This window comes from Peromyscus eremicus, chromosome 23 (genome assembly GCF_949786415.1).
Source record: "Peromyscus eremicus chromosome 23, PerEre_H2_v1, whole genome shotgun sequence".
Lineage (NCBI taxonomy): Eukaryota > Metazoa > Chordata > Mammalia > Rodentia > Cricetidae > Peromyscus > Peromyscus eremicus.
Genome location: NC_081438.1, coordinates 17418620 through 17438861, shown reverse-complemented (window position 1 = coordinate 17438861; position 20242 = coordinate 17418620). Strand labels below are relative to the sequence as shown.

Here is a 20242-nt window from a genome sequence, read left to right as displayed (position 1 = left end):
TGAATTTGATCCCATTGCAAATCCACGTGATGGAAGCCGAGAACCAACTGTCCCAAGTTGTCCTTTTACCTCCATATGTATGCCGTGGCACATGGCATGTGAGGCTTCTCCCAACACTTCCTGCTCTACATTTAATACGTAAGTAAATCAATAAAGATGATTTAAAACAATTTTAAAGACTGTCCCCCAGTGTGGGCCCCCACCTTAAATCTCTAGAAATAGGAGCTCAATGAAGCCTCTTTTCTTTATAAAGTTACTCAGCCTCAGGTATTTTGTTACCGTAAGCAAGACTGGCCTAGCATGGGTCATCTGCTATCCAAATGCACTGTGAAAAAAGAAGAAATGCCTCAGGTAGAAGCATCAGACTGAGGCCTCAGTGCCATGCTCACTCTGGGGTATGGGGTAAGACTCATCCCCTGAGCTAACGTCTCTTTGTATAAGGTAAATACATAACTTGCTAATGGCACTGTGCAAATAAAGTCAACTCTGGAGCTGGAGAGATGGCTTCGAGGTTAGAACACTGGCTCCTCTTGCAGAGAACGCAGGTTCAAATCCTAGCACCTATCTGTGGCTCACAACAGTCTGTAACTCCAGTTCCAAAGGGTCTTATACCCTCTTCTGGACACTGTGGAAACTGCAAACATACAACGCGTACATGTGTATTGAGCGTGTGTGTAAGTGCGTGTGTGCATGCGTGCAATAAATATTCTGGAAAAAGAGTTCTAAAATAAATAAATTCAACACATGGGTCTGAAGATTTAAGTGCTCCTAAAGTATATTGTATTTTTATTTTTATCCTTTTATTGATTTATGTATTTATTTTCTAGTGTGGGAGATTCAACCTATGACTTAGCACAAGCTAGGCAAGATTCAGTCACCATTGAATTACATACATTCCCAGAGCCTCACCAGGTTGCTAGACTGGCCTTGAACTCACTCTGTAGCCTAGGCAGACCTTGAACCTGCAGTCTTCCTGCCTCAGCCTCCCAAGTAGCTAGGATGACAAACCTATGAACTAGGCCTAGCTCACGTTGTGTAAGTTGGCCGTACCATTTTCACTGTTCAGTTTGACCGGTCATTGTAGGTCAATAGCACTGCCCTCCCCCACACATACACACTCTACTCTCTGGGGAGTGTAGAAACACTGGGGGCCGCTGGCCAGCACTCCAGGAGGAAGCCTGCTCACTCTGCAGCTCTTGCTCAGCCTAAGAGTCAGAATGCTACGTGCTCTGAGCAGAAGTGAGTAAGGACTATTCCATCTCCCGAAAGCCATAGGAAATGAGAAGCTGTTGACAGAGGGCAAGGAGTATAACCTCTGCTGAAGAATGAGTGCCTGAGAGATCGATGACCTCTGCTGGGTCCATATGGAAGAAAGGGAAAGGGAGCCTTGTCATGGGTAAGGAGAGTCATGATAGCGAGTTGTTCTTCATCTACTAAACGTCCTTTAAACAGCGCCGTGACACTCGCTGCATGATCTTATAAACATTCTAAATTAAAAAAAAACAGTAATGTTTAATCTTAATGCACTGTGGACTGAAATTTTACCCTGGTGGCTAGCTGACTTATCATACTTCTAAATTGCTTTGTCCTTATTCCTCTGTCAGATAATGACTGGATTCAGTAATAAAGTCACAAAGTACCTATTATGCCTAAGCAATTGTGTTTTTCTTTCCTAGCAAAAGGTTTTAAAGAAAGGAGCTAATATATAATATATATATATAATATATATGTATATATAAATACATACAGAGAGAGAGAAACTTTAACAAATGGTTCATCATTTCCAGGAAGAGAGGGAGCCAATTTGCATATTCATGACTTAAGATTAGAAATCACTCCATCCACCTCCACCCAACAACAGCCCTATATTTTCTTAAGATTTATTTATATGATTTTTTAAATTATGTCTTTATGTGTACATGTGCACCATGTGCATGTAGTACCCTGGAAGCCAGAAGAGGACATCAGACTCACTAGAACTGTAGCTACAGGTGGTTGTGAGCCACCATGTGGATGCTGGGAACTAAACTCAGGTCCTCTACATGAGCGTTAAGCACTCTTAACCGCTGAGCCATCTCCACAGTCCCTACAGCCCTCTTCCTATTCCTGTGAATAGTAAAAGTTAATTGCTTCTGTGTGTCACGGATGAGAATTTCCATAATCGACAATACCTGTGTTTACAAAAAAAATACTAGCACAAGAAAATTAAAACCAGGCATGGTGCTACATACCCGATATCCCAGAACCTAGGAAGCTGAGGCAAGAGAGTCTCTGTTGAGTTTGAGACTTATCTGGACTAAATAATGCCTTTCAGGATAGAGGAGACCATGGCACAAAACAATGGCAAAAATAAAGGACTGGGGTTGGGATTTAGCTCAGTGGTAGAGTGCTTGCCTAGCAAGCGCAAGGCCCTGGCTTCGGTCCTCAGCTCTGAAAAAATAAAAAATAAAAATAAAATAAAGGACTAGGCACATATCTCAGCAGTAGAGCACTTGCCTAACATGCATAAGGCCCTGGAGTCCACCCCCTGAATTATGTACTTTCTTTTTTTTTTTTTTCTTTTTTTGGTTTTTTGAGACAGGGTTTCTCCGTGTAGTTTGGTACCTGTCCTGGATCTTGCAAATGAGCCAGGCAGCGGTGGCGCATGCCTTTAATCCCAGCACTGGGAGGCAGAGCCAGGCAGATCTCTATGAGCACTTTCTTTTTTTATATTTTAGATTTATTTCACGTGTATGAGTATTTTGCCTGCACATATATACGTACACAATACACATGCAGTGCCCTCAGAGGTCAGAAGAAGGCATTGGCTCCTATGGAACTGGAATTACAGATGGTTCTTTGTCAACATGTGGGTGCTGGGAACTCAACCTGGGTCCTCTGCAAGAGCAACCAGTGCTCTTTGCCTCTGAGCCATCTCTTCAGCACCATGAATGATAGACCTTTAAAGGGTGGGTTTTATGGTGTGACAAAGGTGTCTTAGATGCTGTAGCACAAGTCACCTCTCTTTCCCAGGTTGTCATCACCCTGCACTTCTGTCAGAGGGTCACATATAACTAGGTAATGCTTTGTGCATTAACATGCCAGAACCTCCTTCCAACTGGCCATGCTTGGTTCTGATAGATCTACACAGCTCTGGTTGCTTGGCTGCTGGCTTCAGGCATACAAGAGCTGCAGGGGTCAGCTCCGCTACGTGAGGACCCACCTTGCCTTTGATACTCATTTGCCAAATGTCTAAATGCTGACTGCCTTCCAACACCTGTTGCATATGGCAGAAAGATAAGTCTCTTTCCCTGTGCTTCCCAAGCACCCATGATTTTCCTGAGTCCTTGTGTTATGGTTTGGGTGTGAGATCTTCCCCCTAGAAGTTCAAGAGTTGAAGGTGGTGTGTGTGTGTGTGTGTGTGTGTGTGTGTGTGTGTGTGTGTGAGAGAGAGAGAGAGAGAGAGAGAGAGAGAGAGAGAGAGAGAGAGAGCAGGTGTAGTCTTTGGGTGGTGACTGACTCATGAAGGCACTAATGTTACTGATGGATCAATTTATGGATCATAGCTTATTGGGTTTGGAGAAGGGCCAAACCCTCCACACTCAGAGGTCTGAAACCTTCATACAAAATTCTGCTTTCCTCTTCTGACCTCTCTCAGGAATTTTGTCACAGAGATTTTAGTACATTCCTCTAGAGCAGAAAACTTGAAAACTTCCCCCTATGGATTCTTCAAAAAGTTTTCCTACCCAGCCAGGCGGTAGTGGGGCGCGCCTTTAATCCCAGCACTCGGGAGGCAGAGGCAGGCGGATCTCTGTGAGTTCGAGGCCAGCCTGGTCTACAGAGCGAGTTCCAGGACAGGCTCCAAAGCTACACGGAGAAACTCTGTCTCAAAACAACCAAAAAGAAAAGAAGTTTTCCTACCCCCAGGCCTGGCAATTGCAGCAGAACTCAGGAGGGAAGAGACAGAACTGTGGTGAGGAAAGGGAGGGTGATTCCTGGCTGCAGATGGTGTCTTCCCCAGGAGGCTTCAGATTGCTCCTTTCCCTAAGGTATCTAAGGTATCTCATCTCAAGGTTTGGCCAAAAAAAAAAAAAAAAAAGAAAAAGAAAAGAAAAGAAAACATGTTTGCTCACCAGCTTGCCCTGGGTGATGTAAGAGCAGCTGCCACCCCCTGCACAAAGTCCACTTCTTCCCGTGACAATTCTGGTGCAACGCTCTCTGCCCTATGCCAACCTGGCCCTAATAGCGTTGTGCTCCTGAGAGCTGAGAGTACTCGGCACTTGGCAGCATTTCCCAGAAACCCTCAGGAGTGCCACAAACACTGTGCTCCGTGGGGATCTCAAGTGTGGGGCGAGTACTGCATGGCATGATTCGAAGCAAAGGTCAGGAAACTTGTTTGTGGTGGGATGTGGTAGCCCACGCCTATAATCCACACACTTAAGAGGTAGAGGGAGAATGATCAGAAGTTCCAGGTCTTGCCTAGCACGGGCCAGGCCTGTTCCCATTGTGGGGTGGGGGAGGTGCTCAAGGTCACTCAGCTACATGGCCAACTGCTTCAAAAATGATGATGACGGTGGTGGCGGTGGCTGGAGAAATGACTCAGTGGTTAAGAGCACTGGATGCTCCTCTTCATCTTCTTTTTTTTTTTTTTTTTGGTTTTTCGAGACAGGGTTTCTCTGTGTAGCTTTGCACCTTTCCTGGAACTCACTTGGTAGACCAGGCTGGCCTCGAACTCACAGAGATCCGCCTGCCTCTGCCTTCTGAGTGCTGGGATTAAAGGCGTGCGCCACCACCGCCCGGCATGCTCTTCTTGAAGATTCAGTTCCCAGCACCCACACAGTGGCTTACAACTATCTGTAACTCCAGCTCCAGGGGATCTGATGCCCATACCCAGAAAAAAACTGAAAAGAATAACAAATTTTAAAGTGCTAGGAAAGCCTAGAATGGAAAGCTAAATGTCTTTGGGTTTCTGGCCTGTCCTCTTTGTCTCAGCTACTCAATTTAAGTACTGCCGTGAGAAAGCCTTTCCCATACAATGGAGTACTTTGGGGTTTCATTATAAAAGAAGGGGTCAGCTGCGGATGTAGCTCAGTGGTAAACTGTCTGCCTAGCACTCACGAGACTCTGGGTTCCTGGTCTCTTAGGACTGCCTAAGAGGGGAAGGGAGGGATGGAGGGAGGGAGAGAAGACTCCTGCTATCCACAGAAGCAGGGACTGATCCAGGTCGCTGTATTAAGATTAATTTGAACTACTGAAAGATTTTTGAGAATCAGCCACCTTTCCATGAGAGAAGGGGCTCTTTGAAGCCCTTGGCCCGGTCCTAGCTGGACACAGTGACTGAGGACACTGCTCACATCACATCCACTTCCTGTGTCACTAACTCCACCATGACGACGAAGTGGTCTGTTCTCCGCATTACATTTATTTTTAAGACAGGTCTATGTAGCCCAGGCTAACTTTGAACTCACTGAAATCCTCCTATCTCAGTCTTCTAAATGCTGGGACCAGAGTAGGAGCCTCTGCTCTAGGCTTCTGACTCTACAATTTTTTTTAAGTTGTGGGGTTTTTGTTTGTTTGTTTGTCTGTTTTGGTTTTCTGAGACAGGGTTTTTCTGTGTAGTTTTGGTGCCTTTCCTGGATCTTGCTTTGTAGACCAGACTGGCCTTGAACTCACAGAGATCTGCCTGGTTTTGCCTCCCAAGTGCAGGGATAAAGGCATGCGCCACTGCCACCCGGCTTAAAGTTGTGTTTTAATTATATTATACTATATTATATATTTATTTATGTGTATGTACCTGTGTGCATGAGTGTGCACAAGTGGGTGGGTGCCCAAGGAGACTAATGCTGGTATTAGATCCCCTAGAGCTGGAGTTACAGCTGATTGTGAGCTTCCTGTTGTGGGTGGTGAGTACTGAACCTCAGCCCTCTGAATGAGAGGCAAGTGCTATTAACTGCCGAACCATATCTCCAGCTTCTTTTTTTAACTTTTTTTTTTTCCACAGAGTCTCATTATGTAGCCCTGGCTGGCCTGAAACTCACTTAAGCAAACCAGCTGGCCTTGAACTTACAGAGATCTGCCTTCCTCCACACACAGCTTGTTTGTTTGTTTATTTATAAGCAGGGTCTCATGTAGCCCCGACTGGCCTTGAACTCATTATATAGCAGAGAATTACCATAAACTTCTGAGGTTTCCACATTCAGAGTGCTGAGATCAAAGATAAGTACCACATAAGTTGGTACAAGGCTGAGGACCGAACCCAAGGCCTAATGCCTGCTAAGCCAGCACTCTGCAAACTGAACCAACAAGCACTCTACCAACTGAGCCACAAGCACTCTACCAACTGAGTCATAAGCACTCTACCAACTGAGTCATAAGCACTCTACCAACTGAGCCACAAGCACTCTACCAATTGAGTCATAAGCATTCTACCATCAGAGCTACAAGCACTCTGACAACTGAGCCACAAGCACTCTACCAATTGAGTCATAAGCACTCTACCATCAGAGCTACAAGCACTCTACCAACTGAGCCACAAGCACTCTACCAACCGAGCCACAAGCACTCTACCAACCGAGTCATAAGCACTCTACCATCAGAGCTACAAGCACTCTACCAACTGAGCCACAAGCACTCTACCAACCGAGCCACAAGCACTCTACCAACCGAGTCATAAGCACTCTACCATCAGAGCTACAAGCACTCTGCTAACTGAGCCACATCTGCAGCCGTCCCCATTGTTAAACACACGAGACCCACAGATTCAGTCTCTCTTACCTGCCGTCATGCATGCAGCTATCACTACCTTCCCTTTGTGGCTGTTCTTGGCCTTTGGTGACCAGAGTCCTGCCTACATCTCTAGCCTTATCCCCAGCCCTGACTACAGTAGGTTTGTTGCCTTGGCAGTACTGACACTTTGATGTTGGGACCCAGAAAATGACACCCCCATGTAAGGCCTCTGAGGCTGACCTCCTCTTCTCCTGCCCTGTTCCCTTTCTCACGCAAAGCAAGCAAAGGACAACAAAATACTGAGAGAATTTCTCCTTCCTGGGGTGATGGTAGAAATCTTAGCTCTCCCCAACCCCGAAACCAATCATAAAACCTGAAAATTACACACACACACACACACACACACACACACACACACACACACGGTCTTGTGAAACTGGCCATAAAGTAATCCTCTGCTACGGGATATAAACGGAAGTTCCAAGCCAAAAGTCACACCTCGGGGTCTAGAAAGATGGCTCAGTGGATTTGGAGGAAGACTGCTTGTTGCATAAGCATATGGACCCCAGCACCCACGTTAAAAACACGGGTTCAGGTGTGGAGAAAAGGTTCAAAGGTTCAAAGCACAAACTGTTTTTGCAGCACCTATGTCTGGAGGCTCACAGCCACCTGTAAATCAGATCCAGGGGACCCAGTAACCCCTTCTGGCCACTTTGCAAATCTACACTCACATACACATATCCCTACAGACACATACAAGCACACACAATTTATATATATGTGTGTGTGTGTGTGTGTGTGTGTGTGTGTGTGTGTGTGTGTTAGCCAGGCACACCTTTAATCCTAGTACTCAGGAGGCAAAAGCAGGTGGATCTCTGAGTTCAAAGCCAGCCTGGTCTACAAAGCAAGTTCCAGGATAGCTATGGCTACACAGAGAAATTCTGCCTTGAAAAACAAAACGGATACACACACATATTAAAGTCACACATGTGACTGAGTAATTAGAACTTGGTGGTTCTGACGCCTTTAATTGGCTTATTAAGGACAGGTTGTCACTTATGGGGAGCTCCCACCGTGATCCCCAAGTCCCGTAAGAGCCCTTTGTCATATCCCATTGTGTCTGAGTTTGGCACTGTCCAATATTACTGGGAATCATTTACAGCCATTCACTGTTCTGTGGGTCTACAACTTCATCCCAGGGCAATGTGAGCTGCTCTGAGGCCACCAAGGCCTCCCCCAAATTATTTACTAGTCCCCTTAGGAATGGCACACGTTCTCCAAGCCCTCTTCCCTCATAGAAAGGGGCGCACGCACACTTTGGGGTTAATGAGCAATTGTACTCCTTGCACATCATAAATTTGCATATGTTTTCTACTGTTTCGTTAATCGGTGATCAGTCCGTTCCAGAGAACCTTGGACCTTTTCCCACCCATAGAATCAAATGTTAGCTAACATGTGCTTAACGTTTCAATGCTAATCTTAAACACAATCTGTTCTTCCCACCATGTGTACAAGACGGCTGGATGGTTCTCACCAACCTTCTATACCTTGAATAGCTCAGAACAGAACCTCTGGACCTGTGTTATCGTTAGCCCTTCCAGACCTATCTTCCCAGGTCTGGGTGGGACGCCTCTCCCCTGGTCTTAGCTTGCATGCTCCTTCTACAGAGAGCACAGCCTGGACCCTATTGCCTGAAGGAGCCCCTCCAGCACAAAGGTCATATTATTTCGTTTTTTTGAGATACGATCTCAAATCTGACCTGGAACTTGGTAGTGGCAGAGGATGACCTCAAATTTCTGATCCTTTCTGCCTTCACCTCCCAAATGCTGGGGTCATAGTCTTGTACCACCACCATACCTGGTTTATGCGGTGCTGGGACTAGAACCCAGGGATTCAAGTATGCTTGCTTGGCAAACACTCTACCACCTTAGCCACACTCCCAGCCTGGTTTCAGTTGCTTGATAGCACCAATCACCCTCTGGAGTGATTTACCTCTCTGTTTATTCTCCTTGTCTCTTTCACCGCAAAGAGCTCTGTCTAAAACCAGTCCACAGAGAGGCCGATGAGTGACTGAACTAGATCGAGGGGAAGCTCAAAATCCAAACTCGTCTCTTGGCCAGTATATTTCAGGAAAGCATCCACCCTCCATTGGTTCTTGAGAGGAACTGTAACATTTTCTAGTTGAATGTGGCCAGTGAGGGCTGGAGTAGCCTCAACGGCTCTTTCCCATGATGAGGAAATAGACCCACAGAGAGGAAAGCCATTGGGAAATTTCATGAAGCAAGGCAAGTGTGTGTGTGTATGGGGGGGGGGGGGATAAAAGAGGGGAGAGCAAGCTAACTTCTAGGCCGAGTGAGCTTGTAAGCATTTACCTTCCACTGATACAGCCCAGCCCTGCTTGATCCAGGCAACCAGATGGCCAGAGGCAAATGGACCTGCCTTCCACGCCTTGTCCTGGCACCAGGCTTCCGTCCCAGGTAAACACAAAGCCAAAAGACCTAACAAGATAAGCTGAGCGTTCAGAAGAGAACCAGATGGGAGGTACAGGCAGGGAACAGGAGCTACAGAACGCGGACCCTGGATCCCTGCACGTGCTGGACCATCCACCAGGACTCTGCCCTTCTCAAACCATGTAGATCTGCCTTTCACTAGGACTCTCTGCCTTTCTCCAGCCACGTGGGGCCCCCCTTCGAATTTCAAGGCACTCTACCCAGACCTCACCTCTGCATCGAGGCCTTTGCCGAGCCTCTGAGTCTTCCCCCCAACCCCGCCAGCGTTGGCCCAGGCTGCCCCTCTGCCGCAACCTAGGGCACTCACAATCGCCAGATAGGGTAGCAGCGGCATCTGGGATCAAAGCTGCAGCCCCCGCCTCGCGCACGCGCCCGGCACCTGCACCCACCGCCCAGCCGTTTGTGCACGCGCGGCTCCGGCGCCCGGCCCAGCCCGGCATCCCCAGGCGAGGGATGCTCAGGCCCCACAACATACCGCAGGCGCTCGGCCGTGACCGCGTTGCCGGTGTGTGGCCGCAGCACCGCCAGGAACAGGAGCCGCATGTCGCTACTGCCAAGGACTGAGCCACCAGGCCCGGGGCCGTGGCAGGGTCCGGGTGGACTCTTGTCCCGCCCGCCGCTCCTAGGCGGAGCCGCAGGTTCAGGAGCAGGGAGGGGAAAGGGGAGGGTAAGAGGGAAGGAAAAGGGGAAAGATAGGGAGGGGAGGGAGAGGGGAGGGGAGGGAGGAGGGGAGGGAGAAGGGAAGGCTGGGGACTGGAGGGGACCTAAGAAGACTATCGGGTGAGGAGGGGTCACGAGCCCAGGTGTCAGGCATCCACGAGCTCAGGAAGTGGAGGGGTGTCCACTGTTCTGGGGACCCAGAACACAGTTGGCCCTGTGTCTCCTCCCATGGTGGCCTTTAGTGGGCTCCCACATGCAACCTGGTGGCTAGGAAACTGAGACAGTTCTGCCCGCCCCCCCCCTTACCAGGACCAGGTGAGATGTGAGGTGCAAGCCCACATGCAGAGAGGGGGTTCGAGCCTCACTCTGCACAACCTTATCTTTGAGGGGACCCTGAACCCCAGGATGCCCTGGACTCTGAAGCCTTAGGGCACAGGGCAAGCAGTTCATCCTTTTTTAGACCCTGGCATTCCTGAACTAAGTTCAGTGAACTTCCAGAGGAAGAGAATGGAGCCAGGTTGGTTCGGGGATGCAGGTTTGCAGTTTCAGCAATGCCGAGGCTGAGGCAGGAGGATTGCTGCCATAAGATTCGGAGGAAGGGAGGGGAAAGGCAGACTCCAACAGTCCCGGATTTCTGGCTTTAGCTAGCCTGTTATTCTGTGAGCTGAGCCATATCCTCAACCCCAGGAAGGCAGCTTTGAGGACTATGGTGTGAAGCCAGGCTAGGTTTGTGGGGAGCCCAGGGCTGAGCCTCTCGAACTAAGTGTACCTCAGCAGGAAGCAGGAAGGGTGGGAGGAGACAGAGCCCTCTGACAACATGACATTTGGGTGAATTCGTGGTGTTTCACAAAGACATGTGCAGTGTTTAAAGCTGAGCAATATTATAGAACCAATATTTTAAACTTAATAACCCCTGAAATCAAATTCTTCCCACCCGCGAAAACACCCCAACAGCTTCAGAGGGGAAAGGGTAGATGCCTGAGACCTTTGTGTGGGATTCTCCCAGCCCAGCTCTGCAACACACTGGCCTCTGATTTGCCAGTGGACAAAGCCTGCCCTGCAGGGGAGAGTGGGGCCAGTTGTCCTGCCTCTCCACAGGGAGGGAGCAAGGAAAGGTTTTTATATTTATTTATTATACAGAATTACCCGTTTCTTCCCTCTCTTCAGTCAAGGCTGCTGGGACTTGCTTTTTCTTTTTCTAACTTTCCTTTTCAAAAAAATTTATTGGTGTGTGTGTGTGTGTGTGTGTGTGTGTGTGTGTGTTTAGATGCCTGTGAAGGCCAGAAGAGGGTATCAAATCCTACAGAGCTGGAGTTACAAGTGGTTATGAACTGTCTGGTGTAGGTTCTGGGATTTGAACTAAGGTCCTTAGCCTCCCAGAATTAATCTTTGAATCTAGAGATCAACCATCACGTTCATATTCCAGGCAGCAGGAAGGAAGGAAAAAAATGATGCCCTCAGAATACTGCATTTCATTTTTAAGGCGTATTCCTGGAAATTCACAAGATCCATGATGGTGTTTTCTGAATGACTAAATGGGTGCTTTGAGAATACAAGGAAACTGGGAAATGCTACCCTCATGGGACCCATTGTCAGCTTCAGTGAAGCTCGTTTGTCAGAGAAAAATTGGGGAGGAGGTTTGAAGTCCCCTCTGCCACCATAATCTAAATCTATAAATAAAAGAAGAAAATGTATATGACCTCAGTTGATGCAAGCTGAGTATGATGGCACACACTTATAAATCCTTCTGCTGGTCAAAATGCAGGAGGATAGAAAATTCAAGGCCAGCTTAGATAACTTTCTGAGATGCTTGGTTTTTTGTTGTTTTGTTTTGTTGTTTTTGTTGTTGTTGTTTTGTTTTGTTTTTGAGACAGGGTCTCACTATGCAGTGCTTCTGTCCTGGAACTCACTCTGTAGCCCAGGCTGGCCTCAAATTCAGAGATCTGCCTGCCTCTGCCTCCCAAGTTCTGGCATTAAAAGTGTGGGGTTTTTGTTTGTTTGGTTTGGTTTGGTTTCCATTGAAAAACTCTTCAATACAGGGTTTCTCTGTGTAGCCAGGCTGGCTTCGAACTCAGAGATTTGGCCACCTCTGCTTCTCAGGTGCTTCGATTAAAAGCGTGCGCCGCCGCTGCCACACCACCACCTGGCTTAAAGCTGTGTTTTTAAAAGGAGGATTGAAGTTGGGTATAATGGTACAGGTCTTTAATCCTAGCACAAACAAATCAAAAACCTGAGCCCTTTTCTACCCATAGGCTTGCTTTGGAGTCTTTCTGTTGTAGAGAGACCTTCTGGGTTCTAGATAATAAAGCTGTGTCGCTGTGTCATCTGGGTAGCGCCCCCTCTGGACACTCTAGAACAGTGGTTTTTAACCTTCCTGACACTGAGACCCTTTAATCCAGTTCTTCATGTTGTGGTGAGCCCCCCACCACCACCATACAATTATTTTGTTGCTTTTTTTTTTGGGGGGGTTTTTTTCGAGACAGGGTTTCTCTGTGCAGCTTTGCGCCTTTCCTGGAACTCACTTGGTAGCCCAGGCTGGCCTCGAACTCACAGAGATCCGCCTGGCTCTGCCTCCCGAGTGCTGGGACTAAAGGCGTGCGCCACCACCGCCCGGCTCTGTTGCTTTTTTTATAGGTGTCATTTTGCTACTGTTATGAATTGTAATGTAAATATTGGCTAGGCTGGGGGTCAAGACCCACAGGCTGAGAACCACTCCTCTGGGCATCCCTATTGGCTCCTTGCTGCTGGTGGCTGTCAACATTCCTCCTTCAGTGGTTACATCTCTCTTGGCTCCACTTGGTGTATGGCCACTGTCTCTGCTGGCTGTCCCTTGGTCCTCCCTCCATACGGTGTCTCCTAACGCACTGGTTGGATGGTTGGCTAGGCTAAGCTCATATTGGATATTTCTGGAATAGGAGTGTTCCATCAGGTGGGACAGGCTGGCCTATCTTTTGCGACCCATAACTTGGACAGGCCCACTGTTTCAATTTATTCACTCGTAAAATGAGAAGAACTATAGACAGTATCGTGGCCAACGAGCTCATTTTTCATGGAGTCTTTTAGGATTGTCTCAAGCAGGGAATAGAAAAGGGCACACCCGTTATTGTGGAAAATGTAGAAATGATTATTGGGGAGGAGAGAGACTGTTGAGATTGCTCCAGCTGCTTCTAACATAAGAGGCTTCAAACATATGCTAAGGAAAGTCTGGTTTTTTCTTTGATCATAGTGTTTGCTTAGATTGTTTCCTAGTTCCTAGCACCAGGGAGAACAAAACTTTTTATCGCCTCCTCGGTAAAGATGATAGAATGTTCTAAGGAGAGTTCCGAGGGCCTGCTGCCTTTAGAAATGGCTCTGTTGTCAGACTCAACACTTGAATTGTTTTGTCTTTTTCTTTTCTGCTCCTAATAGGCCAGACAGCCCCGTCTCTGCTGCTATCAGAGTTTCGAGACTTTGTGTCACTGTTCTTCTCCATGACGCTGCAGGGTGTGGGTTGCTGGGTGCCTGTGTCCACAAGTGTGCATTATGAGTGCATGACAGAAGAAGAAAGGGAGCTAGAAACAGAGAAAAGATGAGGGAGGGGAATGGGGGAAGAAGAATGGGGGGGAATATTTTGAACATACTCGTATGAAAGAAGAGGAGTCAAAATCACATAAAATCCCATGGCCCTGAGAAAACCACTGCGTTGTTTTGGATGTGAAAGGTTCTGCACCGGCTGGCTTTCTTGAATGCTTGATCCTCAGCTGGTGGCGCTGTTGCTGTTTTGTATGATTATGGAACATTTGCTTTGAAATAGAGCCTCAATGGAGGAAGTAGGCTTCTGAGGGGTGAGAAGGTGGGCAGGCCTTGAGGTGTGTAGCCTGATCCTATTTCCTGTCAGTCTGTGCTCCCTGACCTGTCTGTGCATCAGCGGGCTCCCACGGCCATGCCTCCCCCACCACACCTTCCTGATCAGGATGGGTTCTTCCTTCCCTCATGTTGCTTGTTCTGCGTATTTCTATCACAATGACCAGGACAGTAACTGACCAGAACTCTGTTTGTGTTTTCAAGTTTTCCAGATCTTAGATCAAGTTCATATTCCGCAGGGCGATGACTGTGTGGACCTTGTTCCAGATACTGAGCTGTGCTCTGTCCATCCTCCCACAGCCCTCAACTGTAGTTTCTACTCTTTGTAGGCTTCACACAAGAATCTGAGCATCAGGAAGTCTTGGAGCCTCCCATTACATCGGGTGAACTTCTATACTCTGTCTTTGACTTCATTATAAAAACATGTATTTGTTCATGTATTTTGTAGACAGGGGTTCATGTAATCCAGGTTGGCTTCAAGCTCACTATGCTTATTTGTTTTGTTTTGTTTTGTTTTGTTTTTTTGTTTTCTTGTCAACTTGACACAAGGTAGGGTCATCTAGGAAGAGGAACCTCAACTGAGAAAATGCCTCCATCAGACTGGACTGTAGGCAAGTCTGTAGGGCATTTTCTTGATTGATGACTGATGTGTGGAGGGTCCAGTCCACTGTGGGCAATGTCACCCTTGGGCTGGAGGCCCTGGGTTGTATAAGAAAGCAGACTGAGCAAGCCCTGAAAAGCAAGCCATGTTCCTCCATGGCCTCTGCTTCAGTTCCTGCCTCCAGGGTCCTGCCCTGACTACCCTACAGGATGGACTGTGACATGGAAGTGTAAGCCAAAGAAACCTTTTCCTTCCCCAATTGTTTTTGGCCAGTGTTTTAAAAACAGCAATAGAAAGCAAATGTCTTAGTTCGGATTTCTGTTGCTGTGGTGAAATACCGTCACCAAAAATAAGTTGAGTAGGAAAGGGTTCTTTTGGCTTACACTTCCACATTGTAGTCCATCGTTGAAGGAAGTCAGGATAGGAACTCAAACAAGGCAGGAACCTGGAGGCAGGAGCTGATGCAGAGGCCATGGGGTGGTGGTGGGAGGTTGCTGTTTACTGGATTACTCCTCATGAGTTGCTCAGCCTACTTTCTTATAGATCACTTGCCTAAGGGTGGTACCACTCACAATGGGCCAGGCCCTCCCATATCAATCACTAATTAAGAAAATGCCCCACAGGCCTGCCTATAGCCTGATCTTATTGAGGCGTTTTCTCAACTGAGGCTTTCTCCTTTCCAGTGACTCTAGCTTGAGTCAAGTTGACATAAAACTAGGCAACACAGCAAATAAGAACACTTACTAAGCATCCAAGGATGGCCTTGAACTTGGGATATTCCTCCATCCACCTTCAAAGTACTAGGATTATGGGTATGTATCCCCATGTCTGATTTTCTGTGGTGTTGTAGATGGGACCTGGGACTTTGAGCACATTAGGCAAGCACACTACTCACTGAGCCACATCCCCCGCCCCAAGGATAAAACATTTTTGTTGTGATGATCTTTGTTCTGCTTTGGTTCTTACTACAATAGAAGGAGGAACCATAGATGTTTTTATGTGCAATATGTTCTGTTTTTATTTAGTCACCATGATAGGTACGGATGTCTCAGTGGGTAAAAGCATTGGCCACCAAGCCTGATAACCTGAATCCAATCCCCAGGACCTACATGATGGAGTGGATTGACTCCTGTGAGTTGTCCTTTGACCTCCTCATGCACGTCCTAGGGGCTGGAGAGATGGCTCAGTGGTTAAGAGTACTTGCTGCTCTTGAAGAGGATCCAAGTTTAGTTCCTAGCACTCACATTAGGTGGCTCACAACTTCCGGTAAATCCAGCTTAAGGGGATGTGATACCCTTGCCCTCCAGGGGCGCCCACACTCATGTACATACCCACACACAGGCACATAATTAAATATAATTTTAAAAATCTTTTACAAAAATTTTAGGTCTGGGGAGCTGGCTCAGGAGTTAAGAGTACATACTGTTCTTCCAGAGGATCTGAGTTCAATTCCCAGCACCCACGTCAGGTGGCTCACAACTACCTATAACTCCAGTTATAGGGGATCTGACACCTCTGGTCTCTGTGAGCATCTGCACTTATGTATACAAACTTACACACACACACACACAAATAATAATAATAATAATAATAATAATAACAATAATAATAAAATTGAAATTTTAAAATAATAATTTTGGTAGGCAAAACTTATACAGCAGGTCCCAATAGACACATGCCTTCTCCCGGTGGTTCAGGCAAGTCCCATGCCATGAACTACCAAGAGGAGGAATTGTAGCTATGTATTTTCTTCACCTTGAACTAGGAAGATAATGTCCTGGTGGGAACAATAAGCCAAAGGCTGGGAGGAGAGTATTTATCAGACCAGAATTAGTATAAAATTTGTAATAAAAAGAAGAGAGAGAGAGAGAGAGAGAGAGAGAGAGAGAGAGAGAGAGAGAGAGAGAGAGAGCAAGCTCAGCAGGTAAGAGCACTTACCCCTTTTGCAGAAGACCTGAGTTCTGTTCCCAGCACCCATGTTGGTGGCTCACAGCCACTAGCAACTCCAGCTCCAAGAGATCCAATGCCTGTGGCCTCCACAGGCAACTACATTCACGTGCACATAAACCCACACAGACATACGCACATAATTAAAAATAAAATACATCTTTGAAGTTATAATTAAAATTAGACAAGGTGGACTGAAACACAATGGGCAGATTCTGAGCTGGGGATGGGGGAGGGGAGAGAGAAAGAGAGAGAGAGAGAGAGAGAGAGAGAGAGAGAGAGAGAGAGAGAGAGATCCTTCTGAAAGAGAATGGAGCCCTTTTGTAGCAGTGGGGAGAAGTAACCTCACTTTGTCTCATGGGCCATTTGTGCAGGGTGGTGTTTGAACAGAGTTTAAGAGTGCAGTTTACTATCCGGGGATAGTAAATTTCATAAGGGCATGTGTCCCCATTGATAGGACATTTTTTTTGGGTTGAAACAAAGGGCTATAGGACTGAAATTCTAATTGTTTGAATAAAGGTGTCATGAAAGTCAGGCTTCGAGCATTTGGGCATTTGGGGGTCTATTTGCTAAGCACTGCAGTATTTGACATTTTATTTTGGGTCTTTTTGTCTGTACGAATTATATAGAGTGAGTCTCAACTCATGCCTGTCCCTTTAAAAGGAGTGAGCGTTCCCTGACTTGGTGGGCAACTCCAGCAGGTTCTAGGACCAAGGCAGATGGAGGGGTCAACTTCTAGATAAAGGATGGGAAGGAAAGGAACGTCAAGTAACTACATTGTATTGTACCCTGAGTTCCAGGTGAGGTATCCGCCACCCTTCTGTAATTTTAGGTCCTGAGCCTATCATGGCAGTGCCCAGACTTCCAACCCACAGAGCTGTGTGTTGATAAACCCCATTAGTTTATGAGCAACAGAGGTTTCTCGTTCTATTACATAGTGATAGAAACATAAAAACATAGAGAGAATGCTTCCACCTACCAATCTCAGCTCTACAAGATTAGTTGACTACAGAGTATCCCAGCATCCACGTGGCTAGAATTCATTGTATCAGTGCCTTCTTGTCCCCAGTGCTGTTTCCAGGCTTTGGGGATGCTTTTTGGCAACATTAGAATGAACAGTTTAGAACCCAATCTCCCATCAAAGTTCACAACCTGTAATTGGGCACAGAGGGCCTGTCTCAAATTCTCCCCAGGAGGGTTCCAACCTCAAGCCTGTCCACTCAACACACCAGCCGCCAAAGTGTCACCAACACCAGGGTTTTTTCCAGGTGAAATTACAACAAGTACTCTCCTTTAGAATTTTAATTTTTTTGCAGGGTGGGTGGAGGTGAGACAGGGTTTCTCTGTGAAGCCCTGGCTGTCCTGGAACTAGCTCTGTAGACCAGGCGGGCCTCTAACTCACAGAGATCCACCTGCCTCTGCCTCCTGAGTGCTGGGATTAAAGGCATGTGTCACTATGCCGGGCTTTGAATTTTAGATGTATTGTATTTTATTTCATTTTTTCATGAAAGGCTTATGTTTTCTCCCCTCCCCCAGTGTACACATTATTTGTATGGGTTTAGAGGGGTTTTGTTTGTTTGCTTTTGTTTTGTTTTGTTGATTTTTTTAAAACCAAGTCTCATTATGTAGAACAGGTGGGCCTTGAACTCACAGAGATCCAACTGCCTTTGCCCCCTGAGTGATGGGATTAAAGGCGTGCACCAGTAAGCACGGCTGGATCATTTTATCTATCTATCTATCTATCTATCTATCTATCTATCTATCTATCTACCTATCTATCATTTATTTATTGGTTTTGGTTTTGGTTTTTCAAGACAGAGTTTCTCTGTTAACAGCCCTGGTTGTCCTGGAACTTCCTCTGTAGACCAGGATGGCTTCAAACTCACAGAGATCCGCCTGCCTCTTAAAAGGATGGATGTACCACCATTGCCCAGCTAACACCGCTGGAATTTTGTATCTGGGGTGACCTGTTCATGTCTCCTCAGAAGAAATTGTGCAATGTGGCTGCTGCTGGCATCAGGCTTAAGAAAGAATCCTTACTCTGAGACTATATTCCCAATTTCTTTTATTTTTTAAATATATTTTTGGTCCTTTCATTTTAATATTTTTTTAAAGATTTATTTATTTATTATGTATACAGTGTTATGTCTGCAGGCCAGAAGAGGGCATTACGGATGGTTGTGAGCCACCATGTGGTTGCTGGGAATTGAACTCAGGACCTCTGGAAGAGCAGTCAGTACTCTTAACCTCTGAGCCATCTCTCCAGCCCCTCATTTTAATATTTTTTATACCTGAAATTTGGTCAGCATAAAACGTGAAGTTGCTTTCCCCATGTTCAATAGCTTTTCCAACAGAATTAATTGAACAGTTGTTCCTTTCCCCGCTGGGTTGCAAATCTCTTTATTGTTTGGGGCTGTTTTTTTTTTATTTCACTTTTAAATCATTCATTCATTTGTGTATTGTGTGTGTAGGCATGCATGTGCCACAGTTCATGTGTGCAAGTCAGAGGACAACTTGTGGGAGTCAGTTCTCTCCCTCCACCATGTGGGTCCCAGGGGTCCAACTCAGGTGGCCAGGGTTGGTGGCAAGTGCCTTTACAAACTGAGTCATCTTACTGGCCACGGGCTGAGTTATTTTTATGAGTGCTTCAAGTTTTCTTCATTGTCTTTGTCCCCATTAATATTTCCTAACAGTCTAACCCCAAACAGGCACACTTTTTAGCTGCAAATTATCTGGGCTTTTATTCCAATATAGAAATGTGATAAAAAAAAATTTTTTTTTTTGAGACATCTCACATGGCCTAGCATGGCCTCAAACCCTCTCTGAATCTGAGAATGACCTTGATGTTCCTCCCTCCAACCTCCAAGAGCTAGATTTACTGGTGTGTGCCACCATACCAGTCACAAGGACGATTAAGCTTAAGAAATTATAAAGTGATAATTAGGGGGCTGGAGAGATGGCTCAGCAATGGGAGCACTTGCTGCTCTTCCAGAGGACCCGAGTTCAGATCCGAGCAGAGCTTTGATCCTGAGTTCAGACCAGCTGCTTAGGGCTGCCTGTGACTCCAGCTCTGTTGGGAACTTGGTCCACTCCTCCCATTCCAGACCCGCCCAAAGAAAGTCCCACAAGCAGTGTCTCCTCCCCACAGGGTATTTAAGGTCTGGTCCATTGTCTTTCCACATGGTTTCTCCTTTTCCCCTGAGATCACCCAGGGATGCTTCGCTCATTAAATTGGCTTATTGCATCATTGGCAGAGTAACCCACTACTGGGGGATTTTCAAAATACTTAACAGAGACAACATTCTCTTCTGGCCTCCAAGGGCCCCTGCACGTACAAACACAAATATGTATAAACAAAAGTGAGGCAAGTGGATCTCTATGAGTTCGAGGTCAGCCTGGTCTACAAAGTGAGTTCCAGGACAGCCAGGGCTGTTACACAGAGAAACTCTATCTTTAAAAAAAAACAAAAAAAAAAAACCCACTTTGTGTTGGGCAGTGGTGGCGCACGCCTTTAATCACAACACTCCAGAGGCAGAGACAGGTGGCTCTCTGTGAGTTCAAGGCCAGCCTGGTCTACAAAGCAAGTTCCAGGACAGACTCCAAAGCTACACAGAGAAACCCTGCCTTCAAAAACAACAACAACAACAAAACACACACACACATACACACACACAACACAAAAAAACAAAAAAAGTGAGGCTGGATGTGGGGGAGATTAAAGACCTCCTTTGATCTTGGCACTGGGAGGCAGAGGCAGATGGATCTCTGTGAGTTTGAGGCCAGTCTGGTCTACATGATGCTCAAAAGCAATGGTTAGTATGTTGGACCCCAAAATTTAGGGTCTCAGGTGGGCGCCCCAAGAACCCAGACTCCAGTCCAGTTGATGCAACAGCACGAGGATTTTACTAAAGAAACATCTGTACAGATGGGCAAACCCTGCTCCAAAGAGCAAGAGTCGCATCTTACTGCAGCCCCA

The 20242-nt window shown here is 46.6% G+C and overlaps 1 protein-coding gene across 1 annotated transcript in view; it reads right to left on the bottom strand.

The window, feature by feature from the left end:
* Positions 1-9970, bottom strand: part of Glt1d1 (glycosyltransferase 1 domain containing 1) — a 72443-nt gene extending 62473 nt beyond the window's left edge. Inside the window, exon 1 of the mRNA XM_059249565.1 lies at positions 9691-9970. Coding sequence (XP_059105548.1) covers positions 9691-9758 — 68 coding nt within the window. The 5' untranslated portion in view covers positions 9759-9970. The remainder of the gene's footprint in view (positions 1-9690) is intronic.
* Positions 9971-20242: the final 10272 nt, after the last annotated feature.